The sequence below is a fragment of the Histoplasma capsulatum genome, genomic scaffold (assembly GCF_000149585.1).
Source record: "Histoplasma capsulatum NAm1 scaffold_9 genomic scaffold, whole genome shotgun sequence".
Lineage (NCBI taxonomy): Eukaryota > Fungi > Ascomycota > Eurotiomycetes > Onygenales > Ajellomycetaceae > Histoplasma > Histoplasma mississippiense.
The window spans coordinates 777,636-793,408 of NW_001813974.1; the positions used below are offsets into that span (position 1 = coordinate 777,636).

Sequence of the window (15,773 nt, forward strand, 5' to 3'; positions counted from 1 at the left end):
GATAGATGATGTTGAATGTGGACATGCAACAATTAAAAATCCCTCAAGAAAAATGATAAAAAGATTAATGAATAGAAAGAAGAAGAAGAAACAAAAAAGTGAATCTATCTCTGCTTCTAATCCTTCTATACAGACACCTCAGATGCCAGCAATTATATTTCCTTTCTCAACTCCTTCTTCATCTAATATTGTGTCTCCAAGTGAGATAATCAATGTGATGGTGATGAAATATATGATGGAAGGAATGGGAGGCATGGGAGGACTGAATTCAAACTTGTCATCGAATTCAAACTTGCCATCAAATCCGAACCTGTCATCGAATCCGAACCTGTCATCGAATCCGAACCTGCCATCGAATCCGAACCTGCCTCCTATTTGAAGTAGTCCAATCCCTCAGTTTGGTGAACACGCGGATCTGTTTATTGATGAGTTCTTCAACTGATTGATGACAGAGAGACCTCAAAGAGCAGAAGCTCTTTTAACTGCAAAGAGCATTATTCAGAATGAAGAATTTGAACTGAATCATATACAAACAATGACAAATGAGCAGGTGGTTCAGTTGAATATTGAAATGAATATATTCTTGATAATAAGAAATGAGTTAAAGAGTTCTATCTGACAATCACAGTTGAAGGAAATTAAATTGTCTTTATCTGCTGTTTATAATGATGACAGCAGATCTCATACTGCTTCTGCTTCTGAATTTGAAACTTAGATATTATATATCATAATTGAATTGCAATCAGAATCTTTTTAAATTTTACAATACTATCCTATATGAGCCGATCTGAAATATCCTCTTGCATCTTCTTCTCCCATGAAATTCTCAACTGCATGATGCAAGAAGGCTTCAAAATCTCCATCAAACTGATTCTCTAACTGACATCTGTATCTTCTAATCCATTCTTTCAACGCGTGAAATGACTCCTCTATAGGATTATAATCAGGAGAATATGGAGGTAAGAATAAAAGTCCAATGCCAGCTTCTCTGCAGAGATCTCGCAGTGCTTGTGAACGATGAGAAGAGCAATTATCCATCACTAAGTAGTGATAACCTCGTTGGCATTTGGGCAGTATCCGGACACGTACAAACTCATTGAACCTCTCTGTATTATAGGACCCCTGATATATATCATAATCAAGATATCCATCGACACTTATTGCAGGTAAGATTGACCATCTGCGAGATCGTTTACAGGGCCTTCTAATGCGACAAGGGAATCCTCTGCTTGACCATCCATATCGTCGATCTGCAGTACGTTCATTCGCAGCACTCTCATCTAAAAAGATAAGTTGATCAGGTTGATACTGAGTAACTTGAATACGCCATTCAGCTCGAAGTTCTTCGTTGCGTTGACTGGCCACAGGTTCAACCTATATCAAATAGAACTGACAGATTAGCAGGTTCTATAAGTGACAATTGCAATAATTAATCACCTTCTTCCATGTCAAATTCAGTTTCTTCAACAATCTAGATATCGATCGAGGGTGGATATCAACATCAAATTCATCCTTCACAAAGCAGAAAGCCTCATCGCGATATGCAGTTGGATATGCCTCAAAAAAGTCCTCCAAACCTGACAAGATATCCGGTGTGATCTTTGGCTTTACACCCCATGTTGAATGAGGACTTCTAGCAGTTTCAAAGCAGCGAATATTTCGTTGGATTCGATATACAGTGGCCAGAAGCACTCAATGGTCCGCGCAATCTGAGCAGGCATATAACCATCGTTTAGAAGGCGTACGATCTCATTGATGGTAAATTCACTGAGCTGGGGGGGCATATTGGCAGATTTGATGATAAAGGTGCGTATTTGAATGAATTGGATGATATTTGAATGATTTTAGAGATACGTGGATATTTTGGTTATTTCTGCGGTGTTTTGCTACTATTTTTCAGGGGGTGGCAGAAAATTCTGTTTTCGCAAGCTTTACGTCCGCCACAATAGCTTACTGTACGTTGAGTCATTCAAATCGATCTCACATATACGATCACTCATCTTGTCTATTTTCGTGATGGTTTCCTGCAGCACCTGATTGTGCGATTGGGGAGCTAAGACCTATCGAAAATTTGCGGGAAAACACTTTCTGCAAGCCAAAGAAATCGTGACATTGCATTGCATAGCGAAATGATCATTTTTTCAAATCTCCTACAACCCCTCGTCGCAACTTGCGACGCCTTATATGGCAACCAGTGAACCGAGGACGATTAACCTGGGTATTTGTGTCTAAACCAGGGATCTAGATCGCAATGAAGGCAATAATACTAGATCAAATGTGGATATTTGCAGCGTTGGCGATTTGCCTCGCATGGATCTAGGTCGGGATACAACATATCTTGCGTCCGGATATGCGGGGAGACAGCTCGACCCAGCTCGGGGAATGGATACGCGGGGCGCAATACAACAGCATATAAGGAGGCAAGATTCCCTCCGAATGCTGAGACATCACAAATCCGAATTCCGAAAATACAATCCCCTACCAATTAGATCACTTACCGTGTATCAATTGCCGCAAACCCATTGCAAATAATACCATCTGTTTAGAAAACCAAACCACGTCTCCTACTCCAGAATGAACGCATTCAACACTGCTGGTTCTTTGCCAATCCACACTGCCGCATCCCAGATCTCCATTGTGGACGTCTTCTTCCCCGGCTTCACCGGCATCTCAGCGTCCATACAGCAACTCCTAGCTAGTGATCTGAACAGCTACGCTCACCTTCTGTGCTTCTGCAGCATGCTCCTGTTCTTGGGGAGATATGCCGTCCGTTACTTGACGGACTTGATGGAGACCTATTTCAGTTCGTGGCTCTTCCCCCTTAATGATAACTCTTTCTAACCATGGAAAGCTTCGACTGTCCACGTCTCCTACTACAACGAAGCGTACGATATGGTCATCACCTGGGTATCCACCCAGCCGTTCGCCCATAAAGCTCGCTCCTCTCTCGCCAGCGTCGGCGGCATGCAGAGACGAGTATACGCTGATGAGCTTTCGAACGAGTACAAGAAAAAGCCTTTGCGGTTTTCACCTTGGAATGGATCATTCCTCTTCGTGTATAGGAACCATCTGCTTCGGTTCCAGTGCGTGGCAAAAGAGACGAAGGAGGATATCTCCATCTCCTGCATCTGCGGATCGTCGCAAATCCTGAGAGACCTCCTGAGTGAATGCCGAGCCAACTATCTAAAACTTATCCAGAAAAAGACTACGGTCTTTGAGCATCATGACGGCGAATGGAGGAAGGCGAAGGCAAGAGACATCAGACCAATTTCGACAGTCATCATGGATGAGGACGAGAAAACGGCCGTGCTGAAGGATATCGAGGGTTTCCTGGATGAGCGAGCCCGCGGCTGGTATGCAAGGCGCGGGATTCCCTATCGAAGAGGGTTCCTGCTGTATGGGCCTCCTGGAACCGGGAAGTCCAGTTTCAGCCTGTCTGTGACCGGGCGTTTTGAACTGGATATCTATGTCCTCAATCTTTCGAGCATCGACGACAACCGCCTGAACAGTTTGTTTGCCCAGCTTCCCCCGCATTGTGTCATTCTTTTAGAAGACATCGATGCTGCTGGCACGTCGCGAACGGAAGTCAGTGAAACGACAGAAAACGCCAGCCAGGGCGTGGTAGGCCCCCCACAGATGAAGTCCCAGGGAAATATATCTCTGTCCGCTCTTCTTAATGCCCTGGACGGTGTATCTTCGCAGGAAAGGTCGATTGCTGATTATGACGACAAATCACATCGAGCGTCTGGATGACGCGCTCATCCGCCCTGGCCGAGTGGACAGAAAGGTTTTGTTTCAGCTCGCTGATGAGAAGATGAGTTCTCGTCTTTTCTGCACGGTTTTCAAGCGGTCGGATGAGGATGACAGCAACCCAGAAAAGAAGACTGATGCAGAAACGAAGACCGATGATGAAAAAATTGATCGACTTGCGCGTGAGTTTGCCGTCAAGATACCGGACCACTTATTTAGCCCGGCGGAGATACTACTATCGTTCCTGCTTGAACGCAAGCAGTCACCTACCGACGCAGTGGCTGATGTGGATAGCTGGGTTGCTAAAGCCAGCAAAGAAAGGGGAAAACCGGAGAATTATGTTAGGGCACGCGCAATTAATTCCACTGACTCTTTCGAGGATCTTGCGGAGAGTTCACAGGCTCACAACGTTTGATCCATCGCGGAAGCCTGGCGGACCCAACGTATTCTTACGTGTCAGTTTATGCTTGTATAATGGAAAGTTTGATGTTAATTGTCAATCTGGGAGGCCCTCTGCTGTTTTGTCTGGCGAGATGTTAACTCCGAGTTGACGTTCTCGCGAGATGGACTGGGACAGATATTCTAAATATCTTTCTGCCTCACGTTTCTCTGTCGGTAAATTGTATCTGATGATAACGCCGCTTTAATGCTGAATCGATGGGTTCGCCTTCTATAGGCGCAAGATCCGGCTTGGCTGATTTTATACCGTAGCTCAATCAGTGATAGAAGTTGGTCAAATTTGTAAACATCGCTTGAATCGTACGAATCGCGTTTGATTGTCTGTACTTTTGCGTTTTCCCTACAGAACAGTTCGATAAATGAAAGTTAGTTATCGTTGTAAACCCCATTTCTAGATGCACATCAACAGGAAGTGTGGAAGACGATCCTTAAACCAGTCCCTATTTCAATAGCCAACAAATCCCATACATGGTGCGGCCTATTTGCGGTTGCTCCCATTTGTCTTGTTGGGGGGGGGGGGGAGGCAGCGTAGGTCCGAAGGCATATAAAGCCAGCCCTCCTCCCACTTTGTTCCCCTCGCTCAATCTTCCCTTTTCTCCTCACAAAGGTCACCCAAGCTTTGCAGACCATCCGACGCCACATTTCCATCATGAGTACCCGGACAACTCGAACTCGTAAGGTCGAGGAATCAGAGACCGGCCCAGTGGACAGCAGAGGCGGCAGCGGTTCAAGTTCTGCCACAGGTGCAACAGAAACTCCCATCATCCTATTAATAACGGGTTGTAACTGACATGTGGATCCAGAAAACAACGATAGTATTGACCAAGGAACAACCATGGCTGAGAGGGCCCAGCAGCAGAGATCTGTTGGGTCTCGGGAAAACAGCTCCCTGAGCTCTACTGGCTCAACGAGGCCGACATCTCCGGTGCAGGCAACACGCATTTGGGAATTGGCAGCCCATAGTTCTGTATGCTGTGAAAAAAGCGTTGCCGGGGAAGCCATCCATATCATTCTTTCCAGAAATCCACTGAATCTCCAGCCCTCGAGACCTGTAGCGGATTGGACTCGATCAATCCATACAGCTCTTGCAGAGAGCCAACCGATAATGCCTTTTCAGCAAATGTATAAACCTCTAAGTCAGGAAGAGGTGGGCTACATCCGGAAGAGGCTGGAAGAATATACGAGACGGCATATCCATAAATTAGATGGCTTTGACTGTGCAGTAATCCTCGCGGACGCCAGGACCCTATTTTCGTATATTGCGCTCCTGGAGTCGACGATCAAAACCTATCAGGTACAGTTGCAATCCACTTTCTCGTTTTCTTGACTTTATCTTAATAGACATCCAACTTTATATGTCGCTTTGCCTTAATTGAAAGATCTAAATATAGAAAGTATCGATCGACCTACGCTTTGCTAGCACGATACAGATTATCATTCCTACTTCACAGATTGTCAGACATCCTTTTCTTCAGTCCGGAAAGCCCGGAGGCATCGCTCTGTAATCACTGATGGAGAAAAGTTCAAAATATGTGGCATGTTTTTGGCCTCAGGTTATTAGAATTTTGAGGTATGTAGGGTGACCAGGAGCAGGGCTATAAGAAGTACTGGGCACAAAACATTCCAGGATGGTATGCCGAGCTTGAGATTCCCCTGCAGAAGCCACACTTGGAAAGCCATTTGCCTGCGCCGAATAGGACACGGGGATTTCAAGGGCTATCATGAACGTATGAAACACGGAGACGCGGAGCACTCTCACCACTGCCGGCTTTCAGATAGAAACTAAACCTGCGCCGGTTAAATTGTTGAACAACTGGTGTGATAGGCACTTCAACTTATTCACACCTTGGCATAGAACGACCGATGTACGTCAGCAAGCATGTCATCCTTGGCGCGGGGCACCTTTGTCTCATATTTAGGCGGGACCGAACCCTTGCGGGGCAAACCGTGAGAGCTGTGGCTACAAACACCAGAAATGATAAACTTTGGGCTATCCGATACCGAAGATTAATATTATTTGCTGGCCTGTTTTCACACAATTGCAACATGACTGATGCAAATACCGACTCCAAGAAATGTGGTACTTGCGCCATTGCTGATGTCAACTTGAAACGCTGCGCAAAATGTCAGACAAAATTCTACTGCTCTCGTGATTGTCAAAAGAGGGACTGGAAGACACACAAGAAAACTTGTGCACGCAATGCACCATCCCCTGAGAGCAATATCCCATCGAAAGGCTTATCTGTTGCAATTGACAAGCCGTTTCATCGGCTTGATGCCAGAACTTGGATGCACGATCGTCCGAAAGATGACGTTTACAAGCTCCTTATCGATACTTATCGCTTACGTATGGAGGACGAATATAAATTTAATGGCGATGTCGACATGGACAGTATCTACAGTGGAGTACAAGACGGTCGGCGAGGGTTTGAGCGTTTCCTTAGGCTTGTCAACACTGGTTCGCGTCTGCTCCCAGCATGGTGGTCGCAGGGGAACGTGGCAGAATGTGTGGCAGTGGGCACGAAGGGCGGCTGGAGCAACTTAGGATGTGCGATCGAAAAGAGAGACGTGATCGAGCATTATGGCAACTCCAATATGCCAATGCAGCTGAGAATGTTCGGGGAGCAAATATATGGGCATAGCCCAGGCGGGCATGATGCGGCTGCGATGCTTCAGATTCAAATGATGATTGAGAGCGGAGATGGCAAGATGCACGCGACTCATCTCGATATAAGCTCTTGATACTAATGCTTCTGCGAGCTTACCTAACGTATCATGGGGTAGAGGGAATGAGCTCGCATCTAGAGCCAAAATGCTTTCATCAATCACTCAATGCTTTTGTCATGCTGCGGTTGTGAAAGGTCTGCACCATCTCCACAAGTGCGCTCCGAATCTATAGAAGAGAATTTTCCAAACACTTGAGATTAGCAACATCCCAATCTTCTTTTGCAGAAGCCTGTAGATCGGTATTTTCTTTCGCGTCGATGCGTCACCCTACTCCATACCTCAAAAGCACGTGAGCCATCTAGGAGATTCTGTGGATCTATATTGAGACAGATTCAGATAGTATTACTTATCCTGTGCCATTGACCTCTATTTACAATGTTATGCTACTAGAAGAAAAGGGAGCCGAGTCTCCGAATTAGCCTTTGTAATGCTGCTGGGCGTGAAGAATTGCGAATGCCGCTAGAAAAACTAAGCATCACGTGATTTAATTAGTCCATATTGGGGATGGTGGGCCAAAGTTTACCACCTGCCTCGTTGACTCCAGAGAGATGATTCCTGACACTTTTGACAGTTGGAACCCTCGCTTTTCAATGGAATTGATTAATTGAAGGAAAATAGAGAAACATTTGGAATGGACCGATACGCTACGTCAAGGCAACAGGGCTATCACAGAAAACTTTTTCCTGAGTGATTGAACCACGCTTTCGTGGGTGAATGGCGTGTCAAATGTCAGGACTGTCGGCTAATATGAGGTGGATATGCTAAGGGATTCGAGCAAGGTATGTGGGGTGCGGGAGATTCCCAACATTCTACAGTAGCATTGATACAAAACTAGACGTGAAAATTGCAAATTAACTTCAACAGACTGGTTGGATTATGCCCGGAGAGATGTGCAAAAACAGTTCAAGACATGGCCAGCGTGAGTGAAGGGAGGCTGATCGAGTGTTTGATGTCTCTGCTCTCCTTCAACTGATAATATAAACCCCGATAATGATCACGCTCTTCTGTCAATATCTCTACCCTCTTTTCTAGCTCATCTACCCGAGTCTTCTTCCGCTCGCGAAACCTTTTAGAGGCAACGCTATTTTTTAGCCGTTTTTCTCTCGCCTCCAGTGACGTAGATTTCTGATTGACATTGACGCCTATACGCGATAATCTTTCCGCAAACTCTGTTGCTTCCTGTGGCATAGTCGTCGGAGGAACATCTTTTGAACGTCTCAATCCACCCGGTTGCGATGGAGCAAGAGAAATACCTGTGGGATACTGCTGCTGATTGGAATGTGTTGAGGATGAGGTCATCTGCGGCTGGCGAAACACATGGTAGGATGATTGTGGCGTGCTTTCATGAAAATAATGATCAGCACCGAGTGTATTGGAGGCCTGCTTTGAGCTGTTTGCATGGGAGGCTACCGGCACCAGGAATTGGGTCGGTTGCTCACGAGTCCTAGAAGAAACCGAAGGGTTATTGTCCGATCGGACCTGAGTGGCAACATGTGAGGGGGAGCTGTGGTAGTGCTGAGGCAATTGTGTGGCAGCGGTCGTGGCCTGATATTTTGGCTGCTCAAAGTTGGGAAATGTGTCGGCGTTTTTAACCGCCAGTAGGTCGGTGGGACGCTGCTGCTTCAGCCGTGGGAGCATCTTTTCTTCGTATGGCTGGCGAAAACGTCCGAGATCCTTGGGGTGCTGCAATCTTTCGTGATCGCAAGTCGTACCCAATAGCTGGGGAACCTCTTTCTCGGCCGTCATTACAACCTTGTTTGCTGTATCTTTGTCTGACCGAGTGTCCGTGCAAACCTCTCTCGGCGCGCACGGGAGGATGAGGTTTGGGAACTCCAGTTGTGTCATAGAGGCCTCTGCCCATGCCGGCAAAATTGAGAAATTCAAACACGTTGCGTGATATCTTGAGTATATACCTGGCTGAAGAGACAGTTGCACGATGGGACAGATGGTCCGGAGGGCACCAGATATTCATTTATGTTCTGTGCCCATCCGGACGAACTAGGCGGCCCCTGCGAGTGAATCAAGTCTTCCCAATTCCCCTGCCATACCCGTATACTTATTCAATCAGGCATGATCATTGGCGTTAAACTCCGCCTCACGAACCGATTCCATCCTGGCCATACATATTTCCCGATTGGGGGTGGTCTTGGCGTTGGAGCGTGCGTGAATAGTCTGATATTCCCGAATAGGGGTGGTCTTGGCGTTGCTTGGTTGATCATCTCCTATCCCTGAGCGTGGGATGGTCTGATGTTTGAGCCGCGGCGCTTGTACCAGAAGTATATAGATAAGACTGTAAGTTCAAAATCAACTCTTTATCTGCTGTCAGATTCCACGACAATTTCTGTTCATCACACTTTTACAGCAGCGCATATCTGGTATGGATTTGTTCTACAAGAACCTACTGGCGGGTGTTGAAACGGCCGATACTCGCCGTTTATCCAAGGCAATTGATGCAGCGAGCTGGTCGGCATTTCTGCAAGTTCCGTTTGAAGAATGGGTTTTGAAAGCAGCCGGGAGCAACGCACATTTGGTGGATACATTCCTTTGGTACCACGAAGTGCTCAGCGTTCGGCTGTACTACCGCCTTCGACGGTGTTCCGAGGCGCAGAAGGTCAAAAGCGACCTTCAAGGGGTAAGCCGAAACCGGTTGCTTTGTTCGCATTGTGTGCTAACCTCGAGGGAAGATCATCGCTGAAGTAAACCCTTTTGCACGCACGGTGATATCGAGCGGCATCGAATCGCTGAACGGACGGATTGTGAACTGCGATCTGAATATCGACTTCATCATTGGCCCTCTGCGTGATATCCCAACCGATGATCTGACCCCGGACGTATTGAGCCTCCTGGATATTCGCTTTCGGCGGACCTATCACCGACAACGGGATAACGATGAGATAGCCGAATTTCGAACCGACACCTCACTTTTCCGCGGCATTAGTCACACGCCGCCTGGATTACTAGCCAGTTCAATCACAGAAAACGACCTGAGGTCCTTCCGCGATGATTATGCTCTCATGTTCATGGGGGTCAATGGCCTCCACAAGTGGCTCAGTGCCTTGGGTCGTTCTTGGAATTGTCGATGTGAAGATGTTGCCGACTGTCTTCAAGCTGACTCAAAGCACGGTGCTGCGTTAGTCGAACTTGCTTTGATAAGCCTTAATGCTGCATTCTTGCCCACTGGTTCTTTTTTTAACGCGCGATCATAGTGCTTATACGAACGTCGAAATTTTCACGGGTCGACTGCGATATTCTACGGTTTGAAGCAAGCTGGGTGTGACGGCGAGATGATTCCCCTGCAGCTGTCGAGCATCGTCAACTATCGAACGTATCGCGACGAGTTAAAAAAGGGACCGGCATTGCCATTCGCGTTTCTCTCTATCAAAGAGCTCCCGTTGTTGATTGACTGCCTCAGCCGCCACAGACCATCCTCCCTGGAGTACAAAAAGTATTTGCAGGGCGTATTGTGTACAATCGAAGAGCTATTCGTATTTAGGTATTACATCGCCGACACGAGCAAAGCGACAGGCACCATGCAGCGGATTGGAAGGCTTCTCAATATCAATTTATGTTTCTACTTTTAGTATTAGATACACATTGCAACCTAGTCTACCTTACCCACTCTTCCATCCTTCTATTTCTCTTCTGCTGGTGGGAGGTATAGAGTTGGTCATCCGTGCCGCTCCCTTGTAGTAAGTCATCTAGTTTACAATTCCCAAGTTTAAAGAAAGTTTCTGCAGGAGGAGCTACCGGGAATGAGCTTGGCTACCAATTAGAGCATGCCATGTAACGCAGCGAAATGAGCGGTGTATGTAAGAGCCTCTCAGGCAACTGGCAGCCTTGCGCAAGGCTGTCAAATGAGAGCAGGCCCAAAGGTTGATGGCGGGAATTCTGGTTTTAAAAGGAAGCTTGCCTGCCGAAAGTCGCTTGCAGGAAAAGCTCCTTTTCTTTCTTTCATTTCTTTCTCCTTCTTTTTGTGTGTTTGATCTGTTTTCCCAAGATGATGGATTCGCCGCCAGTAAGATTCATATTTCAGGAGGTTTGGAATTTAACACCATTGTACAGAATAAGTTCGAGATATATTGACAAACTGGAGCTAGTCTGACTGTGGGATAGGCGATTGGCCCCACAACCGAAAACGTCGCCAAGGTTGAATTCACGTGGACTTCCCCTCATGATACGGTGCGGTCTCGAGTCCGCAACGCCCCGCGCCATCATGCGCGGAAACACATCGTCATGGAAACTAAGGTTGAGACAGCATCTGGTGTCACGCTGGACCTCCATCAGGAGGGTGATAAAGTACTGGAGGCTTTTAACTCGGATGGATATGTTATTTTCAAGGGCGCTGCCGATACTGATTCCATGGAGGAGGCTATAAAGAACAGGGTGAGAACCTCCACCGCCAAATTCCTTTCAACCTGACTGACAAACTCAGCCCGTTTGTCATTTCCTTGCTGCAACAGGCTCCGACTTCAAATGTATAATGTGCGAACATATTGTCCACTCTGTAATTGAGAAGTCCGCGATCGACCGCTCACCTCAGTGGGAGAGGCTATCAAAGAAGCCAGAGGTCATTGCTGTGACCTGCTTTCACCTTCTCAGCGACGATAGTTCGTGTTGGGAATGGGAATACGACACAAGCGGCCGGGGTAAAGCGCTTGGGCGAACAAAGGCTGTCAGCGCCCGTGGTAGAGACGTGTATGTGAAAGTCCTAAGCTTGAACCCAATGTCGGTTGTTAATGTCTGCTCTAGGATCATGTGCAATGGTTGGTTAGCGAATCGGTTCCCAAGATCGAAGGGCAAAAAGATAGATCTATATCAGCTGAACTACATTCGGATGGGTTACAATTTGACGTGATAGGCCTTTTGAAGCCTGCCCACACAACACACTTTATACAAGGGGAAATTATTAGGATATATAGACACTGCAGGCATAGGTACAGAAAGGGACATGGTGCATCATAGACGGGGCAAGCATTTCTGGCAATGGGATTTAAATAATGAGTTCTAACTACGTTCAAAGCTTGTTAACCACTTTCCGGTAGCTTCCCCTCCGCCTGATGACAGGGACAACAGTATAATCATGTCAAGGTGGCGCACACTGCTCAGAAAAACAAGTAGATAAGTATGAATCAGCCGAAGAATCAACACTGTAATTAAAGCGAGCACATTGCTGAGCCGCTTGCGGATCAAGCAGTGAATTGACGCTGTAGTCGAAGATGAACCGGCTGGGAGCTGAGCAGGGATTGGTCAAGGAATCGACACTGTAGTCGAAGATGGATCCACTGGGCCTTATAGACGAGGAGTGAACTGAACTGGGATCGGCCATGTAATCAACACTGTGGTCGAAGATGGATCCGCTGGGGCCGATATATGAGTGAATTGAACCGGGATTGGCCACGGAGTCAACACTGTAGTCAAAGATGGATCTGCTTGGGCCGATAGACGAGGAGTGAATTGAACTGGGATCGGCAATGGAATTGACACTGTAATCAAAGGCAGACATTTCGGAGCCGGTCGACGATGGCTGCATTACAACATGAAAGGGAAGCTCGCCAACTTTGTCCGCCGCAGTCCCTTCAACAACTGGTTGCGGGTCGGAACACTGCTGATTTTGCTTTCTAGCAGAATGAACAGTATTTCCGCTAGAGAGCGTTCTCGATAAATCTGATTGTTTCTGGCGTTGGTCCCGAAGGTTCCCTGATGTAGCGCCCTTCTCGCGGTCACCAAGTTTCCTCTTCCTTGACGGGCAGCAAGTTGGTGCTGTGGCAGGTAGTTCGACGTGAGACACTGTCCCTGTTAGTGTGGATGCTATTCAAACGAGCAATGGAACTCACAAGCTCTGCGCAATTGCCTACAAGCATCAATCCTGGAGCGGCTCGATTCTAAATGGTCGTCTTTCTCGTGCAACCAAAGAGATTTGGCTGAAGCGAACTCTTTCCCACACTGAAAACAGTATCTCCTGTCCAGTATTTCTTTGTCAAACCGGTGACTAAGATCAGTTGTATTTCGGATATGCCGTGGCAGGTTATCGGCAGTCTCAAATTGATGCTGACATCGCGCAGCAGGGCACTTGTGCAGTTGTGGCTGAGACTCGTGTCGGTCATGTTGCTGATATGGTCGTAGGCGCCGTTTTATATCCCTCAAGCTGCATATGCGGCCGCCGAATGCCTCATCCAAAAAATGGCCTGCGTCTAGAGTGCTAATGAATTGGAAGATAATGCGCTTCGTCGAGGCCTGGTCTACATTGAGGAACAGATATGTGATTTGCAGGTTGTATGTGAAGAAGGGACGGCGCAATTGAAGGTAGACCTTGAGATGTCCGAGAGCGCGAATTGATGTTTTTGATAGAGCCACATGCACACCACCATTTTGCAACGCTTTTTTGACAGCAGTTTGGGATTTGGAAATGTAAAAAACACATCATTCGACATGCGCTTGTCCCTCCGATACAAAAATCATCATCACCAGGAAACAATTGTACAAAATACCGTAATCCAGTTTAACTTCAGTCGCCACAGTCACAGCACATGATATTTCATTTTAATAGTTTATACTAGCCTTGTTTTTAGACAGTGAGGCCTACAGCCTAAGTACAGTGATTACTAATACCTGATGCGTTCTTTACTAACGTAATTCCCAAGCGAGCGAGCAGCCCAAGCGAGCGAGCAGCCAAATTCTTCCACCTACTAATTTACCTACTCATCCACTTCAACGCGCAATTATGCCACCAATTCGCTCTAAAGATGCTAGGAACTCTATAGAGATAGAGGGAAGACTTGAACTCGCGATAAATGCTATTAAAAAGTAGGAAATATCCTCTATTTCTGAAGCTGCACGCATCTTTAATGTGCCACGCTCTACACTTGGTCATAGACTCAGTGGTCGATCTTCACGGGTGAATTTACGCGCAAATTCACATAAATTAACTCCTGCTGAAGAGGATAAGCTTGTTCAATGGATCCTAGACCTAGCTTTACGAGGACTACCACCCCGGCCTGCATTTGTGGAGAATATGGCTAATCATCTTCTTGCCATACGGAAGCCTAGCCATACAAACCACCCTCCTCGCGTTGGCAAGAACTGGGTGTCAAATCTAGTGGCACGCCGTCCAGAGCTCCAATGCCGCTTCTCAAGACGCTATAACCATGATCGGGCCAAGTGTGAAGACCGCAGGATTGTGGAGGATTGGTTTAAGACCCTAGAGAGGGTAATGACTGAGCATGGGATTGTGTTTGAAGATATTTACAACTTTGATGAAGCTGGGTTTGCAATGGGGCTCTGTGCAACTACCAAGGTCATTACTAGTGCTGAGCACTACGGACGAGCAACTCTTATACAGCCTGGGAATCGTGAGTGGGTGACTGCAATTGAGTCAGTCAACGCGTCAGGATGGGCCCCTCCGCCGTATATTATCCTCAAAGGTCACAATATTCAGGAAGGCTGGTTTGACGGGCTGCCGGAAGGCTGGAGATTGGATGTTAGTCCTAATGGCTGGACCACAGATGAGATAGGAATCAAATGGCTTACACGGCTGTTTATTCCAGCTGCAAATCCACGCAGGGTTGGAACCCATATTCTTCTTATTCTGGACGGGCACGGCAGTCATCTTACTCCGGAATTTGACCAAATCTGCAGTGAGAATAAGATTATTCCTCTCTGCATGCCACCACATTCTTCACACCTTTTGCAGCCACTAGATGTGGGTGTTTTTGCACCTTTAAAGCGCGCGTACGGAACCCTAGTTGAACAGCGAATGCGGCTAGGATTCAACACCATTAAGAAGGCAGATTTCCTAGATGCCTATCCTGCAGCACGTCGGGAAGCCTTCAAGGCTTCAAACATTCAAAGTGGGTTCAGGGCCACTGGAATAGTTCCATTGGATCCTCAATGCGTTGTTCAGCAGCTGAATATTCAACTCCGAACCCCTACTCCCCCAGCCAGCAGGTCAAGCAATTCAACGTCATCCTGGATCCTACAAACACCTAGTAACCCCCGGCAATTGCAGAAGCAGGTGAATAAGGTCAGAAATCTTATGGATCAGGATCAACCTCATGGGTTAGTGGAAGGCTTTGACCAAATAATCAAGGCCTGCGAATACGGGATGGTCAGCGCCATGGTTATGAAGAAGCAGTATGAGGATATTTTCAATGCAAATGAGAAAGAGAAGCAAAAACGCAAGAGGTCTACACGCAGGATCCCAAGTGCAGGGGGTCTAACTAGGAATGAAGCTCAGAATCTTATTATTCCTGCAGCTGAGCCTGTTGAACAGCCTGTTATTCAACATTCCGTACCTGCGGCCCCGGAGCCTAGACCCCGCATACGAGCGCCACAACGCTGCAGCAATTGCAATACTGTTGGGCATACAAGAATAAGATGTCCTCAACTTCATGTAATTTAATTTAATTTAATTAGTGGTTGGTGGGAGTAGATAATTTGATTTAAATTCTGGTTAGTTGAGATATGCTAGTTTTGCTGCTCGCTCGCTTGGGAATTACGTTAGTCAGCACGCTCTTACCACATCTCCTACACGACGGGAATAGCCGACCTCCTCAAAATACGATTTCAATATTTTGTTCGCGCTTATTACGCGAGCAAATAGGATTCATCTTCGCCTGGTTCCTTGTTCGGCGGCTCTATCCGTTCCCCATTCGCGTTGAGCATCAAAGCCAAGCCGGATGAACCCTTTGACCATATTCCTCCCTTTGATTATATATATCAGCATCTGTTCACAGCGAGCTATCTTCTCTCGCAGGTATCATACATAATAACTTCCTAACAATTCTGACATAAATTAGCATACCAATTTAACTCCCATACAACTCCTGATTAACCTCGCA

The 15,773-nt window shown here is 46.8% G+C and overlaps 5 protein-coding genes across 5 annotated transcripts; 3 read left to right on the forward strand and 2 right to left on the reverse strand.

Moving 5' to 3' along the window:
- Positions 1-1,280: 1,280 nt before the first annotated feature.
- On the reverse strand, positions 1,281-1,784 carry HCAG_07711 (predicted protein; the record flags this gene model as incomplete). Its single annotated transcript, XM_001537352.1, has 2 exons — positions 1,281-1,374; positions 1,612-1,784. 2 exons carry the CDS (start codon positions 1,782-1,784, stop codon positions 1,281-1,283), a joined length of 267 nt encoding a protein of 88 aa, XP_001537402.1.
- A 790-nt stretch (positions 1,785-2,574) lies between these two features.
- On the forward strand, positions 2,575-4,448 carry HCAG_07712 (predicted protein; the record flags this gene model as incomplete). Its single annotated transcript, XM_001537353.1, has 5 exons — positions 2,575-2,803; positions 2,852-3,621; positions 3,743-3,932; positions 4,151-4,205; positions 4,427-4,448. 5 exons carry the CDS (start codon positions 2,575-2,577, stop codon positions 4,446-4,448), a joined length of 1,266 nt encoding a protein of 421 aa, XP_001537403.1.
- Positions 4,449-7,839: 3,391 nt separating this feature from the next.
- Positions 7,840-8,797, reverse strand: HCAG_07713 (predicted protein; the record flags this gene model as incomplete). Its single annotated transcript, XM_001537354.1, has 2 exons — positions 7,840-8,696; positions 8,731-8,797. 2 exons carry the CDS (start codon positions 8,795-8,797, stop codon positions 7,840-7,842), a joined length of 924 nt encoding a protein of 307 aa, XP_001537404.1.
- Positions 8,798-10,936: 2,139 nt separating this feature from the next.
- HCAG_07714 (predicted protein) lies at positions 10,937-11,417 on the forward strand (the record flags this gene model as incomplete). Its single annotated transcript, XM_001537355.1, has 3 exons — positions 10,937-10,951; positions 11,050-11,319; positions 11,397-11,417. 3 exons carry the CDS (start codon positions 10,937-10,939, stop codon positions 11,415-11,417), a joined length of 306 nt encoding a protein of 101 aa, XP_001537405.1.
- Positions 11,418-13,948: 2,531 nt separating this feature from the next.
- On the forward strand, positions 13,949-14,922 carry HCAG_07715 (conserved hypothetical protein; the record flags this gene model as incomplete). The annotated part of the gene is made up of 2 exons (XM_001537356.1): positions 13,949-14,783; positions 14,840-14,922. 2 exons carry the CDS (start codon positions 13,949-13,951, stop codon positions 14,920-14,922), a joined length of 918 nt encoding a protein of 305 aa, XP_001537406.1.
- Between the last annotated feature and the right edge of the window lie 851 nt (positions 14,923-15,773).